General features: G+C 47.4%; 1 protein-coding gene across 10 annotated transcripts in view; it reads right to left on the reverse strand.

Annotated features, from left to right (window-relative positions):
- The window catches only part of LOC146195003 (uncharacterized), an 82,863-nt gene that overhangs the window by 12,313 nt on the left and 53,789 nt on the right, over positions 1 to 16,761 (reverse strand). For all 10 annotated transcript variants that reach the window (XM_084597608.1, XM_084597614.1, XM_084597609.1 and 7 more), the window contains 4 exons: positions 12,767 to 12,962; positions 6,058 to 11,239; positions 2,393 to 2,575; positions 1,718 to 1,939 (listed from right to left, as the gene is read on the reverse strand). In XM_084597608.1, coding sequence (XP_084453734.1) covers positions 1,718 to 1,939; positions 2,393 to 2,575; positions 6,058 to 11,239; positions 12,767 to 12,962 — 5,783 coding nt within the window. The remainder of the gene's footprint in view (positions 1 to 1,717; positions 1,940 to 2,392; positions 2,576 to 6,057; positions 11,240 to 12,766; positions 12,963 to 16,761) is intronic.

The following is a 16,761-nucleotide window of genomic DNA, read 5'->3' on the forward strand; positions in this document are numbered from 1 at the left end:
CAGACTGTAAAGAGGCCCACGAAACGAGTTTCCTTTAACGAATTGCACGGTCCACGCTTGGGATATCTAAGATTTCTATGCGAGTTCAGTTCTTGAGACGTACCCGTTTTTCCAGCTGCGGTCAACGGCACTAAAAATCATGAACGCATGTCACTTTTCGTTTTTAGATATCGTAGTTAGTGGTCTGGTCATGATAAGAATATTTGTCACTGTTCAAGCACAAAACATGTAAGCATAAAGGAGTTTCAGAGGAACGCTGCCACAAATTGTTCAGTTAAGCCATTTTGATGTAACAAGGTGACGTTTGCGGCTTAGTAATACGAGTGCTGACGGAAATCACAAAACAGGTGAATAACATTAACTAATAATCTTGTTGACTAAGTTCTAGGGATTAACGTTTCAACCATTACAGACATACACACCTAGTTGCAGTTAGCGCATAGATGGTAATTAATGATAACAATATAAGCTTTTCTAATTTCGAAAATGCAATTGCTCCTTGTGATGTAGCTCAACCACTTTCGGCCATTTCTGGCGCAATTCGAAAATTGTGCGCTGGGGAAGTTCCCTGGGTGACGCCCATCAAAATGCGTCACGTCACTCTTTGTGTCAGTTCTACGTAGGCGTGTGTATTTCGGAAGGGGGCAGAAGTTGCCGAAACTGGTTGGGCTACAGGGCAATGGGTAATCGCGCACTCGACATTATGAAACCATATATGGTAATTATTATTGCCCAGTTGCATATCTAATTGCTACAAGGCGCATGCCTGTTAGAAATTTAAGCAGAAGAATTTGGTTACCTAGCTACCAAATTACTTATGTTCACCGATTTTCTCTTGTTCGCCAGCAGCGGTGCTACTATGCTACAACGTCGTATCACTGCACAAAAATGTCTATCTTTAAAATTTAGTGTGGGCTTCTCTTGGAATACATTGTACGCTTACATTTACAGGTATGTGTGATATGAAATATTTCGAAGCGTGGGGTCTGTGAGTACAATATCCATTTTTGAGAATTTTTTTAGCCTGCCCAGTTCCTTTAGTCTACTCATATTGGACGCAGAATTTAATAATTCTTGTTCTTAGGTAGAAACAGTACATTTCATTTTAAAACGAATGCAACTTTGCGGCCTTGTCATATTAGCAACATTTTCTTGAATTTATGTCAGTCACACAACCAAAGCAAAAATTCACCGGCAGGCTACGATTATGTGTTTTGCATATAGGGCAGCCAAAAAAATATAAGGGGGACTCTTAAGCTCCGCCATTAAGGGTATGAAGTGATAGCTTAGGCTACCAGACCGTATACGTATAAAGCCTGACTTTAACCAAACAATAAGAATGTTTCTGAGTGGCCTAGGTGTAACGTGAATGCAAGGGTTCTGGTAGGGTGATTCTTACATCGCCTATGTGAACCGAGAGACCCTAGTTTGAAGCTCCTGCAAAACAATGTTAGATAAACCTACTTCCACTCATTGCTCGGCCGTGTCAGCTGTCAGCTACTTCCTGCAAGCGCCATACTGGCGATTTTTCGCTCACAACGCACACAGCGGTTCACAAATATGCAAACCAAGGATTAGCATGCAAAGGGCGTTATAGAACACCTGATAAAAGACTGCCCTCCAATAGAAAGATAGCATAAAAAACAAATTTAACGTTGCCGTGTTAATACCACTCCACAGGCTCCGCCTACGTGAACGCTGCGTATCTACAGCGCACCTTCTCGTAGCACGACAGAGGAAGGGTCGCCCTCTTGAAGGCCAGGATCAGGCACGACTCGCAGTGCCAGTGGCCACACAGCTCCAGGCGATGTCCCAGCATAGGGGCCTCTTTCTTTCCTGGGGGACGCTGAGGCTCAAGGCAGATCGGGCAGCGGTTCTCGGTCTGCGTGGCCTCGGCCTGCACCCGACGTCTGGGCAGCTGGCTAACAAGCTCTTCGGCCTGCAGCAGCAGTAATTGCGGATCTTTGACACACACGCTTTGGCTAGTAGCCTGGCGTTTAGTGAAATATCTTCAAAACATTTTCCCCTACATCAGGACGAAAATGCAAAAGCAATGTTGTACTGTAACTTTACTTATGTCTGAGAAATAAATCTTTCAAATTGCCCTGAAATACACAGATAAGACATCCTCGATAACGCGCCAACATGCCCCTTTTGTTATGAAACTAAAACTTGATTAAAATGAAAAGATCGGTGAAATACCAACCTCATTCTGTGCCATAAGGGAACAAACGAAGAACAGGCGTGAAATGAGCAAGGGAGATAAAGGTGCCACTATGGACCCTTGTGACAACATCTTCCTTGGAAAGAGAACGTATACCCCAAGCTTTCGTTAACGACAGGCTGAAACACTGATTCGTCACCATCACCCCCAGATGCCTTCAATGCTTACCTTGGCGACGGCTGTGTCTGTTCCAACAATCTCGACTAGCCCGAACCGACCGTCGAACTTTGCCGAGTCCAGCTTGCACTCCTTGGTCAGATACCAAGTGTCGTCGCCGAATGCAGCCACGAAGGATCGCAACGAGCTGAGGCCCTCGCCGACAAGCTGCAGTGTCTTCCTCTTGCGTTTGTCCTGTGAGAGAAGCGGGGAATCACCAATTCTTGTATTTTCGAAGCACTTCAGGGTAATACGGTATACGTACAACGGGGAATGGCTGTCATGCAGACACCCAGTGTTCTCATTTATCATCAGAGCAACACGCAGAGACCTCACTCCCCTCAATACGGAATACGGAACTTACATCGTCCTTACATCATTTATAACCTTAAAAAGCGTTTAATTGATTCATTCCGATGACGTTTTGCAGATAGCTATAAATACTTGGGAGCTTGAGCCTATTAAAACATCACCTGGCAAAAAAAATAAAATTCGCGCTATAGTGTGACAGAATGTGTCCTACTACTGGAACAAGGTTCGTTGAAGTAATTATGTTAGTATCCATTGTACTTAAGGGTTGGAGTGTAAATTTGCATGCTAAAAAGCGACAAAGCGAAACTCAGGGGCAGGGGTAGTAGGCGCACTAAATGCCATAGGGCCATGTTATTGATCTCATCTAAGAATCGCGTTTCGTGCATTTTCGACGGCATTTGAGCGTCTCAGCAGAGGGCTTAAGCTCAGCATGGCCTTGAGCGTCGTTTAAATGAAGCAGCCAAATGCGGCAAATCTTTGCCACAAATATGCTAAGCGGAAACATGATAATTTATTTGCTGGGGAACATCTGTAATTCAAGTAAACCTAGCATAGGTTTAGTTTCTGAAGGGTTTAGTTGAGGTCTAGCTAGTAGTTATATGAGCTTTTATGGCGCCATCTCGGCATCACAAACGTATTGAAGCAAGCTTCATTAATGTTTGAAATGCTGTCGATCGAAAATGTTGCTTGTTCTCTTCCCTTTCAACTCAGCACAGGCCAACGAGAAAAAAAAAATGAAAAAAGGTCGCTACGGCACACAATTCATTGGGCCCCTTCCTGGCCGGGTCACGTGGACGCCCAATGAGATAACCATGGTATTTAGTTGACGTCGATGGGCAGGTGACTTGGAATTTGCGGTAAGGTATCGTCCTAGTCTGGTGTGAGTGGTCACGAGGACCAATTAAAAAAAGCTATTAGGAAATTACAGTGCCCATGTGGCACATTTAAATTTCACTGCCAGACAAAGACTACCTGTGTGCATTTTTTTGCAATATAATATCCCCATGAATATCTCGTCAGCATATCTTTAAGGCCATGTTTCTCGGTTCGAGAACGTCAACGTCACTGACGTAACTCCGTGCCATGCTTATCGGTCAACATTCAGAAATGTAAGTCATCGAAGCACTCCAGCCAGCCTTGAAGATTGGTTCGAACACACTGACATCACCCGTAGTTTGCCGGAGAAGTGGAATTAATGAAAAAAAAAAAATATCTTATTGTCAACTCGAAAGTTCTTCGCGTGACTATTTTAAAAGGTTGCGGTAAGATTCACTTAATTCAGTCTCCCAGCAAATAAAACGCACCGCTCTACACGTTAAACAGGAAAAACGAATTCATGTTGTACATCCCGATAGGATTAGGCACACAAATGAGATTCTGACTGTAAGGTATCGCTAGGCACCCCCGGATTAGCGGCTATGTACTCAGTACCTCGTGGTAGGTTTGCTTGTAGCATGAATTGGTGCTAGCTGCACGCAGACGAGAAGGCGCCGAGAATCACCGGATAAAGCAGGGAAAGCCATTAGAGTGACGAGTGTCACTGGGCGGCTGACAGGCGATCGAGTCCCAAGAGGGGGAAGTTAAGCTGCTTTGTGCATACCTGCAGTATGCTTTTCATACGAGCCGACACGACACCGCCGTCGCGGTTGAAACGTCCGTTCATAGACACGCCGCGTCCAGACAGAAAGGTGACATTCGGCGCCGGGGGAAGAGTGATGGGGAACGTTGAACAAAAGGGAAGACGTCCGCGGGAGGACCGATTGACCGGGCGTCTTTTCGTCGCGCCGCCGCTAAGCCGGAGGTCACGGACTTTACAAGTTCTAGGAAGAGCGGGGGCGAGAGACGGTGGCGGTCCGCTAACGACCCTGCTCATTTGCTTTGATGATCTTGACGCGAGAACGCGGCAAGGTGTACAGTGGAATGTGGACAGCATGTGACATTTTGTGTTTTTCTTTCTTTCGTCCTGGGGAAAGGGTTTCACTCACACTGCTGAAGTTGCACGTGGCCACGAACCAATCATGTTGAAGTTCGTGGCGATTGGACGCAACTGAAATGTGGGCTGGACACGGAGGGCTTAAAACCAAGCCCGAGAGACCAGTCTGATGTTCTGAGCTATGGCTTGATGTGTACATCTTCGGCTAGGCCGAGCTAGCCAGATCCATGTATAATTTGCCTAACCTTGCTGTAAATATTGTAGTTTTGTATATAAACTTCAGTTAATCTCTTTGTAACTCTGAAGTGTCGTTATCCATATTTCGTCGTCTCTGATCACCGTCTTGGACGGGGCGCACCTGTGGTGCAATCTGCCACGTCTTCAAGTCACCGAAAAGAACCTAATTTCGAGAAGAACAACGAAAATTCACTCTGACTTCTGATTTGTATTTTATATTCGGTTCCTGAGGTATGTGCATCGTTGGGTGAGAAAGTGTGTCTGCGTCCCCAGAGGACGCCTCTGGTTTCCCGAACAGTTGACCTGTTGTTAAGAATCTCAACACGCCTATGACTCGGCAGTCACCTCATTATCGGCAAGAAATGTGCCGTGCAATTGGAGCACCATAAATAATCATAAAAGGAAAACATATCTGCATTTCTAAATGATGAAAAAAGCGAAAGCCAAGTTTTGCTCATATATGTTGAAATGTCCGCCGTATGCCGGATTTGTCGCTAGACAAACGTTTTGTAAGCCCGCGAATATAAAAAATTGAAATTATTTAAGAAATAATAATCAAAAAATCCCTTTCTCGCTTTCGCGTAATAAACGCATCCTTTTAGATGACGCAGGAAACGTCATTTTTAAAACTCTGCGACCGCTACATAGGTGAAACGTCGAGACTTCTGCAATTCGCCATAGCGGGCAGAAAGTCGATGAGAAACCTGCGAACTAGTAAACGCCGTGGCAGGTCATAAAATGGTTCTGTTCGATCTGTCAGCTGTTCGATCCGAGTTTAATAGCACGTTGGGACCGGTCTTGGAGCCTAAATACCGGAGTAAGGTTTCTGCCAATCATATAAACTTGCTTGGCCTTGAAAGAATTATGGGCCAATACATACGTTACAGGCTTGGGTTCAGAATAAAAGTTACTACACATCATTGCAAGCAGAAACTACTGAACAATGCAGTTTATTTCACTTGAAATCGGGTCGCACCAGAAAAAGCATTATTCCAGCATCCAATTTTTGTCGAGCCTTTAACGCTTCCTATTTTTCTGAACATCTTACTCCACGTAATTACCGCACTCCTTGCCTTTGATAACATTTGTTAAAGAAAATAAAATGAGTTTATTATAAAAAAAAAACACTAATACACCAGGTGAAGCATTCTTACTGTGTTATGTCGGTAAGAGAAATACTACATTGGACACTTACCCATGCTTTGACGTGCTTTTTCAGCATTTCACTTGCCGCCGAAATTAGCTCCGTATCTCCCACCAGGCGGTTTCCATCAGGCTTGCTGTACACATAGATGCCTCCACCCGGCGCTGCGGCCTTTATCACCTCCCTCACTCGCTCATGGCGCAAGCGGGCATCGACGCGAGGAACGTCAGGGCCGATCAGGAGGGAATTGAACAGATGCATAACCTTCTGGAAGTCGTTGAGATTGTTAGCTTTTAGCTTGACGCAAACTGCAGTTCCGCAGGGTGTCGCGTCGCACTTGAGGTTGTCTTCGGGCCGCAGTCCTTCTTGACGGCGCAGTTCCTCTTCGAGTCGACCCTGAATTGCCCGGAAGAATGCGAGCGGAAAATACAAGGTCTCTTCTAAAAGAACATCAATAGTCAGTTGTAGTGGAGTGCTGCCGCCTACAGTGTCAGACTCGATGGCAATCGGTGCCCCCTTGAGCAACGTGCAAACGCTTTGGGCTACCACGGCGTCCTCGAACGACATCCAACCATTTTCTGTGTAATCGGTATCCCTGGGAGACTTGAAAACCAACTTTGGAGCGCGTGTATCGAGTGCTTCATCGAAAGTCTTCTGAATGGCGTCTTCTATGGCTTGCAACCTGGCCTGGGTCGTGATTCGAGCGCGTTCATGGACGAGACACACGGTCTTTGGCTCTACTGACAGTGAACCGCGAATAAGGTTCTCCACAGACGACTGGTCTGCAGTCGGAGGCAAGCCCTGTATATACAACTGGCCCGAAACCTTTTTGTCACGCATGAACGTCACTGTGCTTCCATTTAAATTTGCTCTGAGGGGCAGCTTGGTTGCGATGCGGTCAAATGACGCTTGGTCAGCTAGTTGGGCGAAGCCAATGCCTACGCAGCGCCGACGCGGAAGAGAGAGCTGCGCGTGAAATGCTGGCCTTCTCTGCCTCTGCTCCTTTCGGTACTCGTAAGCGTGGCCCTGCACGAAGACGCGAAGTTCATCTCTCTGTGCGTTGAGGACGCGGTAAGCGGCGTCGGCTTCTTTGGCCGTTTTGTACGTGACCTGGAAAGCATTGTCCTTGTAGAGGAGCCAGTACTGGACGACGTCGCCCAGTTCGTTCACCCTTCTTCCAAATTCGGGTAGTGGGATCCTGATTTCGCGGACGATTAATGTGCGGAAGGATGCCGGCGAGAGCACTTCGTCGATGCGACCTCCGATGCCGAGCACGGCGGACACGGGATGCGTGCTGTACGGAGAGTTTTGCGGCGTCAGAAATGCCTCCCTGTCCTTCTTGCAGAGTTTTGTCACTTGATCAGAGACGATGCCTTGGAGGTACTGGCGAGCTTCGAGGCAGTATTTCTCGTGACCTTTTATTAGTACACACTGGTTTGTGGAATCCAGCGAGAGGGAGCATTGGGCTCCATCAGCCGCGAATCGCAGCTTTCCCTGAATACCTTGCAGAGCTTGCAGGGAGCTGAACTGGCGATTCCAAATTAGTTTCCCGACAGGACCGAACCTCTCCTCAAGATTTGGAGCAGTGTCCTTTTCAGAGCACGTTGAAGTGGGAGACACGTGTTTGCTAGTGGAGTCCGGCAGGTTTGAGAAATTGAGCAGCTGCAGTTTTTTCTCGTTGTGAACCTGGGCGAAGAGAGAACAGACTACGTTTTTCGCTTGTTCCGTGTGAGTATCGAACAAAGAGAGATCTGAAATGTGCAAGTTGTTCCCTAGCGTGGGGTGCTTGTAGCCTTTTTGTGAGGGTTGGAGCACAGCATGTGGAAATGACTCCACAAGAAGTTGGCCTAAGGTGAGTTTAGCATCTTTCTCTTGCTTAAGAGAGTCCGCGCACAGATTTCTTCCTCTAAATGTGTCAAATTCTGCCTGGATGGCCTGAGCGGTAATGTGTAGGCGGGTTATGAATGCTTCGTTGACGCCATTCAGTTCGCACCACGTGCTCTTCATTTTCTTGGGCACAATAACCCAGTTCTTGTAGAGCTCAATCACTCTCGCGAACACGCTCTCTGCGTCAGACACGGGAATAGAACGCTCAGTTCCGTCCTTCTTGAGCTGTCTGTACACAGCTAGTAAGTCCTCAAATGCCAAGATTGAAACAAGGATCGCGTCAAGCGACGGAGCTCTGCCCATTGACCCCAAAACTAGCTTGCCTAGCCGAGGCTCAAGGCTTGTCTTGCATAGTTTTTCGCCAAGTTCGGTCAATCGGCCATCATGGTCCAGCATTCCAATTTTTTGTAGTGCACATTTTACCTCTTTTATTATTTTTTTGGGAAAGCTTCCAAGATAGGAGTCGCTTGAATTTGCTCGCAGAGCGGAGAGTCGCAGGATGATGTCTTCTAGAAACCTCGACTCGCTGACATCAACCGGCGGTGAAGACACGCAAGCTTCCCTGCTGTACATACGATAACAAGTGCCATGGTCGTGAATTCCGGCCAAGGCTCTCCTTTCTTCAGCTTCTACTTCCGACACATAAGCAAGTTGCTTAATTACGGCACCGCTGCGGTAAACAGTTCTCAATGTTAGACCGCTGTCAATGACACAGCGCACGTGCATCATGCCAGCAAATGTGTCTGGGCACTCTGCAGCGAAAATTATCCTCCAAAACCCCTCCATTGGTTGCCCGTTACTGAAAGTGGAGCCCATGCAGCCGAATAAGACTTCGTGACTAATAAGCACTTCCATGTCTTTTCCGTTCAACTTGTGATCGAGAAGGGCATCTGCGCGAAAAGCATCCGCCAAAGATGGCAGAAACACAAGGACATCTCCGCCTGAAGCCTTTGCGTTCAAGACGAACTCAAGGGCGGCTGACACGCATGAATTTATTCGGTTCGTTGGTTTTCCTTTCCATACAACTTCCACGGGAAACTTCACATCGCACTTGACAATGTCATGCGTTCCGAGGCCGAATGCTTCTTGGATGGAAAAGCAGACATCTGACTTGTTGCTGCACAAGACAACACCGACATTGGACACAAAATGCTTGCGTAACATGGTGAGTACGACTCTCTGGTAAACGCTGTCTTCTTGCAGTCCATCGACGACAATAGCCTGGAAATCGTACAGAGAATGTTCACGGCGCACGAACTCGTGGACAAAGTGCCGGGCGCTGGTGAAAACGACTTCTGACTCTGGTTTGACGAGCGTATTGGGCTGCAACCAACACTGCACTGGTCCCATTCCACTCACGGATCCAGCTGACTTGGCGCACTGCTCGGCTTCGAGGTCGCTTGGCTGAATACTAAGCACTCGCTTCCCCACATCCTGCAAGTACGAGGCTATCTCGACGGCCCTTCTGGAACCCGCTGTTGTGACCAGAAAAACTATCTTCTCCTTGTTAAAGTTATCAAGAATCCTTGACTTAACGCTGTAAACGAGGGAGGCTCTTCGCAGTCGGGCTATTTCGACTGTCGCCCAGTCTTCTCCTTCGTGGTATTCTCGGGAGTGGTCAGAAACGGTTTTCATAAACTCGTTCAACTGGGCCTCGTACACAGCAGCGAGCTTTCCTAACGCCTTCTTTTGTTTTACACCTGCACTATTATCGCTTTGTACACTGCACACTTTCTTCCTCACTGCTGCCAGCCTTTCTTTGTGAGTGCTTACAGCGGCTTTTACCTTGGTGGCCAAATTTGATGCCTCTGGCTTCGCTGTACTGTCGCCAATGCCGTCGTTCGAAAGTATTCCTAAGCAGACTGGCGAGTCATCTTCATCGAGAAGGGGTTCGCTGAGAGCTGCTACGGCCGCTTTCGCCTGCTCTGCGCTGGGATACAGTAGGGATACGACGTCTTTGCCGGAAGTTCCCACCTCGATGTCAAAGTGTTGTGAAATATTGAAGTTGGACAAGTAACGATTCCAAAATTCCTTGTTTAGTGGCTCTTTCGGAACGAGCAGGCCAACTTTTGTACACAAGCTAGCCTGTGTACTCGTCACTGGACCTCTGGTCTTGTTTAGTTGTACCGTGCTTTCAGGCTCGGCTTCACTGCCATCGATACTGCTTAGAAATTTAGATAAAGACTTTTTCTTTGTTTGTTGCTGCATATCTTTGTTGCCACTTGCACATTCTTTTCCGAAACCAAATGGCATTTCCTTGATACCAACAGGTCTGTCTCGCGCATTGGGAGCTTTGGCTGTCTTCGTTCCGCTTTGTCTCAGTTGCGCTACGAAATCAGTGTAGCTGATGCTTTCGTTCGCTGCATCTCTTAGCGCTCTCTTTGCCTGGTCATTGTGAATTAACACAACATGGATTAGATCTCTGTATCGCATCTGGTGTATCTCGGCCGCAAAATCAACGTCACCCGAGATGAGAACGATACGCGAGTTGGTTAGTTTGTGGGCGTCAGAGAAGCGACGCAGGACGTGGCGGAGTTTTTCATCCGCCGCGTTCTTCTGATCGCCAGGGACGTGGATCACTGTCACGAGTGCCTCGTTCAACTCTGCGACAACCGCAGAATTCATACGAGATATATCACAAGCCACGATGAAGTCCGCTTCTCGGTGACCTGCGTAGAAATTCTGGCGCACCTTGCGAACGATGTCGTAGGCAGGCACTCCGCTCGGTACTGCGCAGTTCTCGATATCCCAGAACACGCTGATCATGCTAGTAGGAGACAGTGTAGCAGTTTGAGCACCGAGCGGCCGTTTCAATATGGCACCTTCGTTTGACCGGCTGCCCGAGTGAGCTTTGTTAGTGATACCATGCAAGTCCCCAGCTAAGCGTGATGAGGAAATGGAACGGCCATCGTCTTCGCAGTGGTCGAGCTCCTCAAAATTCAGGCAGCTACATTCTTCCGTGCCTCGAATGCGCTCATCTGTGCCGTGCTGACACCTCGCGTCTGATAAGCTATATGCACCACTTTCGGACGTCACCGATTTGGCGGGGTCGGTAGTCATACGACGTACGGCCCTTTTGAATGAGAGGAGACTTTCTCCTGCACTGACGGTGCCATCCCTGTGATATACTGCACTGTGCCAGTAAGCCTCGGTATCAGCTGGGTCTCTCTGCTGGGCGCCCCTCATAGAGGCCTTAGCATTCTGAAAGCTGCCTGGATCTCTGTGTGCGTAACCATCACGGCGTGGACCATGCTGTTCATACTGCTGGTTCTGGTAGTCGTAATAGTTCACGTGAGTGCCTCCTCGACCGTTTGCGAAATGATCTGGCGGGTCACTTAGGTGATACCTGCAACAGCATATAGTGCATGCAATCACAATATGAATATAGTGCGAGATCATGAGAAAAAGGCACACCTAACCTTTCGACGCCGGCTTGCGTAGCATACTTATTGCATATGTTATTTAAATGATTTGATAATAGCATGCGCAGCTCGCGGTTGTTCGTTTGTATTGGAATATACAACGCTACGCTTTCTAATAAAGGGGAGTGCATGCACTACACTTGTGTTTGGTATCGCGCATAATCTGCTCCCCTCTAAATGACCGCGCTGCGTAATTCGTTTTGAAATGTCACGTTCACGAGCTTTCAGTTATGTGCTGCGAAGCAGAGTACGGACGGGAACAGTATTTTTTAAAATTTAAAATACCCTCAAGGTACAGATGTACGTTACACAGGGGAGGGGCGCACACAGGATATATATAACAGAAGGTTAATACAATAAGCGTACAAATCTCTGAAACCAAAGCACATAAAAAAGAACAACGAGGTACATGGGTAAATTTGAAAGGCGGCATAGGCGCAAAAAATAAAACATAAAATATAATAAGCAAAACAGTATACAATGAAGATAAGCAAATAATCATACAATAAGTTTTGATACTAGGCAAGAAAGAAAGTCTGTAGCGCGGATTTAAATTTTTCTTCTTCTGTTATACTTGTTAGGGATGCAGACAGGTTATTCCAATCATTACAGGTGCGGGGAAGAAACGAGTTACAATAGGCAACTGTGTTTGAGTGTGGAATGTTTACCTTTTGATTGTGGTTACGACGAAATGAAATGTAGGATGGTGGTTGAACCCATAAGGAGTGCAATGTTGAGTTATGGTAGTATATTTTATGAAAAAGTGAGAGGCGGGATAGTTTTCTTCGAGTCGATAACAGCGGGAGATGTAAGTATGCTTACATATTAGTAACGCTGTCCTTTGATAGTTATTTAAGATGAACCGGGCTGAGCGATTTTGTACTGCCTCAACAGAGTGTATGAGTGTTGCTTGACCGCAGTCCCAAACAGATGAGGCGTATTCGAGTTGTGGACGAATGTATGTTGTATACATTATTAATTTTAATGACGACGATGCAAGGGAGAAATTACGGCGAATGTATCCGAGAGTACGATTGGCTTTAGCGATGATGGAGTTGACATGCGATTGCCAGATTAGATCACTAGTAACGATTACAGCAAGGTAACGGTATGACTTTACAGATTCTAATGGGACGTTATTAAGCATATACATAGGACTTGTTACATCAGTTCGAGATACCATCATTGATTTGCATGTGTTAATGTTTAATTGCATGCACCATTTACTGCAGAATTCGCTAATATTATTAGAGTCATTCTGGATTAACAAGGACATCAGAATTATCAGCAAGTTTACGGTACAAGACACAGCCATCAGCAAAAAGGCAAATTTTCGAAGAAACACAGGAAGGCAAGTCATTATGTAAATCAAAAATAAGAGCGGTCCCAGAACCGCCCCTTGCGGAACGCCGGACCGGACTGGGCTCTGTTAAACAAATTCTCATCCGTACCTGGCTTCTCCCGTTTGTCGCTGGCCGGAACTGGCTCTTGCTCCGCGAGCAGGCGGGGGTCCGTAAAAGCCTGGACCGCGCGCTGTTGCTCCACCACTGCCTCGACCATCGTGTCCGTATCGCGAGTGGTGATGGTGCCCCCTGACCCGATGGTCATGACTACCGCCCCAACTCATGGCCGGGGACTCCGCCTCCACTGCAGCAAGTACAAAGAAATCTGCTTCAAGAAAGCGTCATTTCGGTATAGTATAGAGGGCTGTTACGTTTCGCCACCGACAAGTGTGACAGCTGACGCGGCCACAGCATAGCAACAGGCAGAACAGCGAGCGGTACGGCCATTTCGGCGCCGTTCATCGGCCGCCCAACGCTTCCTTCCGCGGGCAAGTCTCGACGTGATCTTGCCACGCGCCAAATGTGTGTGCGTGCGTGTGTGTGCAAACGCTGGGCAAGCCCGGAGCTCGAGGGAGAGTGCGTTGCCCTCGCCCGTCTGCAGGAGGTGGAGGAGATGCGGTTGAGTCACCCCGTCTTGCCCAAACTTGTTGGGCTCTCCATTTCCCTTTGAGGGCTCTCCCTTTCCCTGTGAACTGGCAAGACTATAAAAATCAGTGGCAGACTCCGCTGCGACAGAGACTACTTTGACGCGCCGTTGACACAACGCTGGACACCAGCTGTGTGAGAGTGTCTGTATTCTCTCCGGGTCAGCTTCTCTGCCCGTTCCTTCATGATGTTGTAGTAAAGGTTGTTTCGTTAGAAGACGCCTCGTCTTTGCTGGGATCGTTGATGCCGTCCGCCGCGCCACGGAGCCACCAAGCCAACTCTCGAGGGGCCGCGAGCCAAATGTAATAACTGGTGGCAGCGGTGCGATACTCTGGCGCGCAGCCCAAACGTAATGGTGGCAGCGGTGGGATACTCAGCACGCGAGCCCCAAACCTAATAGGGCATAGAAGGAGGCTTATTTGTACGCATGGGCTGGGTGGAGTGTATGAGCACGCAAAAGTTTAGCTCACACCTGACAGTATAGCAAAGGTCGCGCGGGCCCCAATTAAGAATGGGAAGCAAATTTTCTGATTTTGAATTTGACACTTTTTACTGTAATATGTGACATCACGCCTGCCTTTGTTGTTTATAAAAGGCTAATGCCGAGACACGGCGGCTGCGCTTCGCAGCTTCATGAAGTTTCAAACACTGGTTTAAAAATTGGTGCAAAATTGTAGTTCAGGCATTCTAACATGCTAGTATCATTTCCTTCAAGTGAGTAGTTCCAGAGACTAGCCTTCAGTGTGTAACCAACCTGCATGCCTTGTTTCGAATCTACACAGCAAGAATATCTCGTTGACGCAAATGCAGCAGTGTAATTATTGACGAACCCAAATTACATAGATAACAAAGGCTAGCTTATAAGGTACATATTTCTAAAAAAAGCTGTTTTCGAAATACGCACGAATTGAAACTGAGGCGGCTCACGTGGCCAAAATTTATATAAAAATGAATAGACAACACTTGATCTTACTCTAGACGTGTTACATTATATCTATTTAAAAGCGCCAGCGTTCAGGGCCTCGTTCTTTAGAAATTCCGCTGTTGCGGTTTATCATCGTTATCAGCCGGACTATAACCACTGCAGGGAGATCTCTCCCACATTCCTTCAATTAACCCCGTCCTGTGCTAGCTACATCTACTTGACCGCTGTGAGCTCTTTAATATCATCAGCCCTCCTGACTTTCTGCCGCCTCCTAGAACGCTTTCCTCCCATTGGAGTTGCTACCTTAAGCGACCATCGGTTATTTTCTCTTCGCACTATATGCCTTGCTCATGCCCATTTCTTGTTGATTTCCACCAGAATGTCATAAACGAGATTTAATTTTCTGATCCACTCTGCACGCTTCCTTTCTGTTAACGTCACAGCTACTATTTTCCGTTCCTAGCCCTCTGCTTTGTCCTCACTTTAAGCAGAACCCTTTTTACTAGTCTCCACGTTTCAGCCTCATAGGGGAGTACAGGTAAGATACAACTGTTATAAAATTTCCTCTTGTGTGATAGAGGTAAGCTGCTAGCCAGAACCTGCGAGCGCTTGCCAAATGCATTCCATCCCAATCATATTGTCCTAGCTATCCCTTTCATGGTCCATATCTGCGGTTACTACCTCTCATAAGTAGACATATTCGCATGCAGCTTCCGGTGCTTCGCTACCTATTGTGAACTGTTGCTCCTTTCCGAGGCTGATTAAAATTATATTAGTCTTCTGCGTTTTGATTTTCAGAGCTACCTTTCTGCTTCTCCTACCTAAGTATTCAATAATTCCTTGCAATTCATCCCCTTGATTATGCTTAGTTTGTTTTGTGGGGTTTACCGTACCGAAGCGACTCAGGCTATGAGAGACGCTGTAGTGGAGGACTCCGGAAATTTCGAACGCTTGGAGTTCTTTAATGTGCACTGACATCGCACAGCACAAGGGATCCTTGCTTTTCGCCGCTTTTGAAAAGTGGCCATCAAGGTCGGGATTCGATCCCGCATTCTTGGGCCCAGTAGTCGAACACCTTAACAACCAATGCGCCACCCTGGTGGGGTTTATCCCCCGAATTACTTAGCAAGGCAATGCCATCAAGGGAATCGCAGATTAACGTATTTTTCATCAACCCTTATCCTTAATTGCGCCCATTCCAACTCTCTGCATACTTCCACTAAGCACCCACCGGTAAAAATGGGTACAAGCGTCCCCCGGCCTGGCGCTTGGCTTTTCCAGAGGTGTGCGTTTGGGAGAAGCTCCGTAAACCCCGCTGCGCGCCCCTCCTCCGCAGTGGGCCCAAACCCAGTTTCGAACCTCGCAGCCTGCAAAGGTGGTTCTGTTTGTCTTTCAAAGGTACTTCCTTTGACCCCTCACCTGAAGTGCTCCCTTAGAGCCTCAGCTGCAGCAGTCCTAAAAAAAAAACGCAAAACAGTTCACATCCAAGAGCCAGCGTCTCACTAATTGGAAAGAATTTCGTGAGCAATTAGCGGTAGTCACTTCCGAGGACAGCAATCTCCCACTTGACGCCTGGGTAGAAAAGCTTCAGTCTGCACTCAAACGCACCACTAAAAACATCAAAATTACTCCGCCAGCACCTTAAATCGACCCTCATCTTCTGCATCTCTGGGAGGCAAGGCGAAGCCTCGTTAGGAGATGGAAAAGACAACGCCACAACAGAAAACTCCGCCTCCGAATCGCACATATTACCACTGAGGCCATAGAGTATGCATCCAATCTGGCAAACTCGAACTGGCGAAACCTCTGCAATAGCCTTCAGGGTACTTTAGGCACGCGAAAAACTTGGAATATTCTCCGAACCCTGCTCGACCCCACAGCCACCAAACAACAGACAGCCATCAACACGCACCGCCTCATTCACACTACAGCACAACAAGGCACAGACATCCTTCAATACCTCACACAGCGATACATTTCGCCCCCGCTCCCATCTTCTTCCACGCCCCCATCCCCTCCCCCACCTAACCCAAGGCTAGATGAGGACATAACCACCGCGGAGGTACGGTCCACCCTCGCCCATATCACTCGTAGCACCGCACCCGGGCCCGACCAAATTACATACAAACTCCTTGGAAACCTTGATGATACATCTTTTTCTCAACTCACAGCTTACTACAACCAACATTGGAGGGAGGGTACTTTACCAGCCTCTTGGAAACATGCTGCAATCAACTTCATTCCTAAGCCCGGAAAACCCCTTTCCTTAGACAACCTACGCCCCATTTCTCTCACAAGTTGTCTTGGCAAACTCTATGAACATGTAATCCTTAGACGGCTTCAACCTGAACTCGAATCTACCGGTTTTTTTGCTCACTCTCAATTCGGCTTCCGCCCACATCTCTGTACCCACGACATTCTACTGCACCTGAAAGAGACCATCCTAAACAATGCCCTGCATAAACATGCCACACGGGCTATACTTGCACTTGATATACAAAAGGCATTTGACAACGTGAGCCATGACCACATT

This window comes from Amblyomma maculatum, chromosome 3, assembly GCF_055883805.1.
Source record: "Amblyomma maculatum isolate TAMU_Amacu chromosome 3, ASM5588380v1, whole genome shotgun sequence".
Lineage (NCBI taxonomy): Eukaryota > Metazoa > Arthropoda > Arachnida > Ixodida > Ixodidae > Amblyomma > Amblyomma maculatum.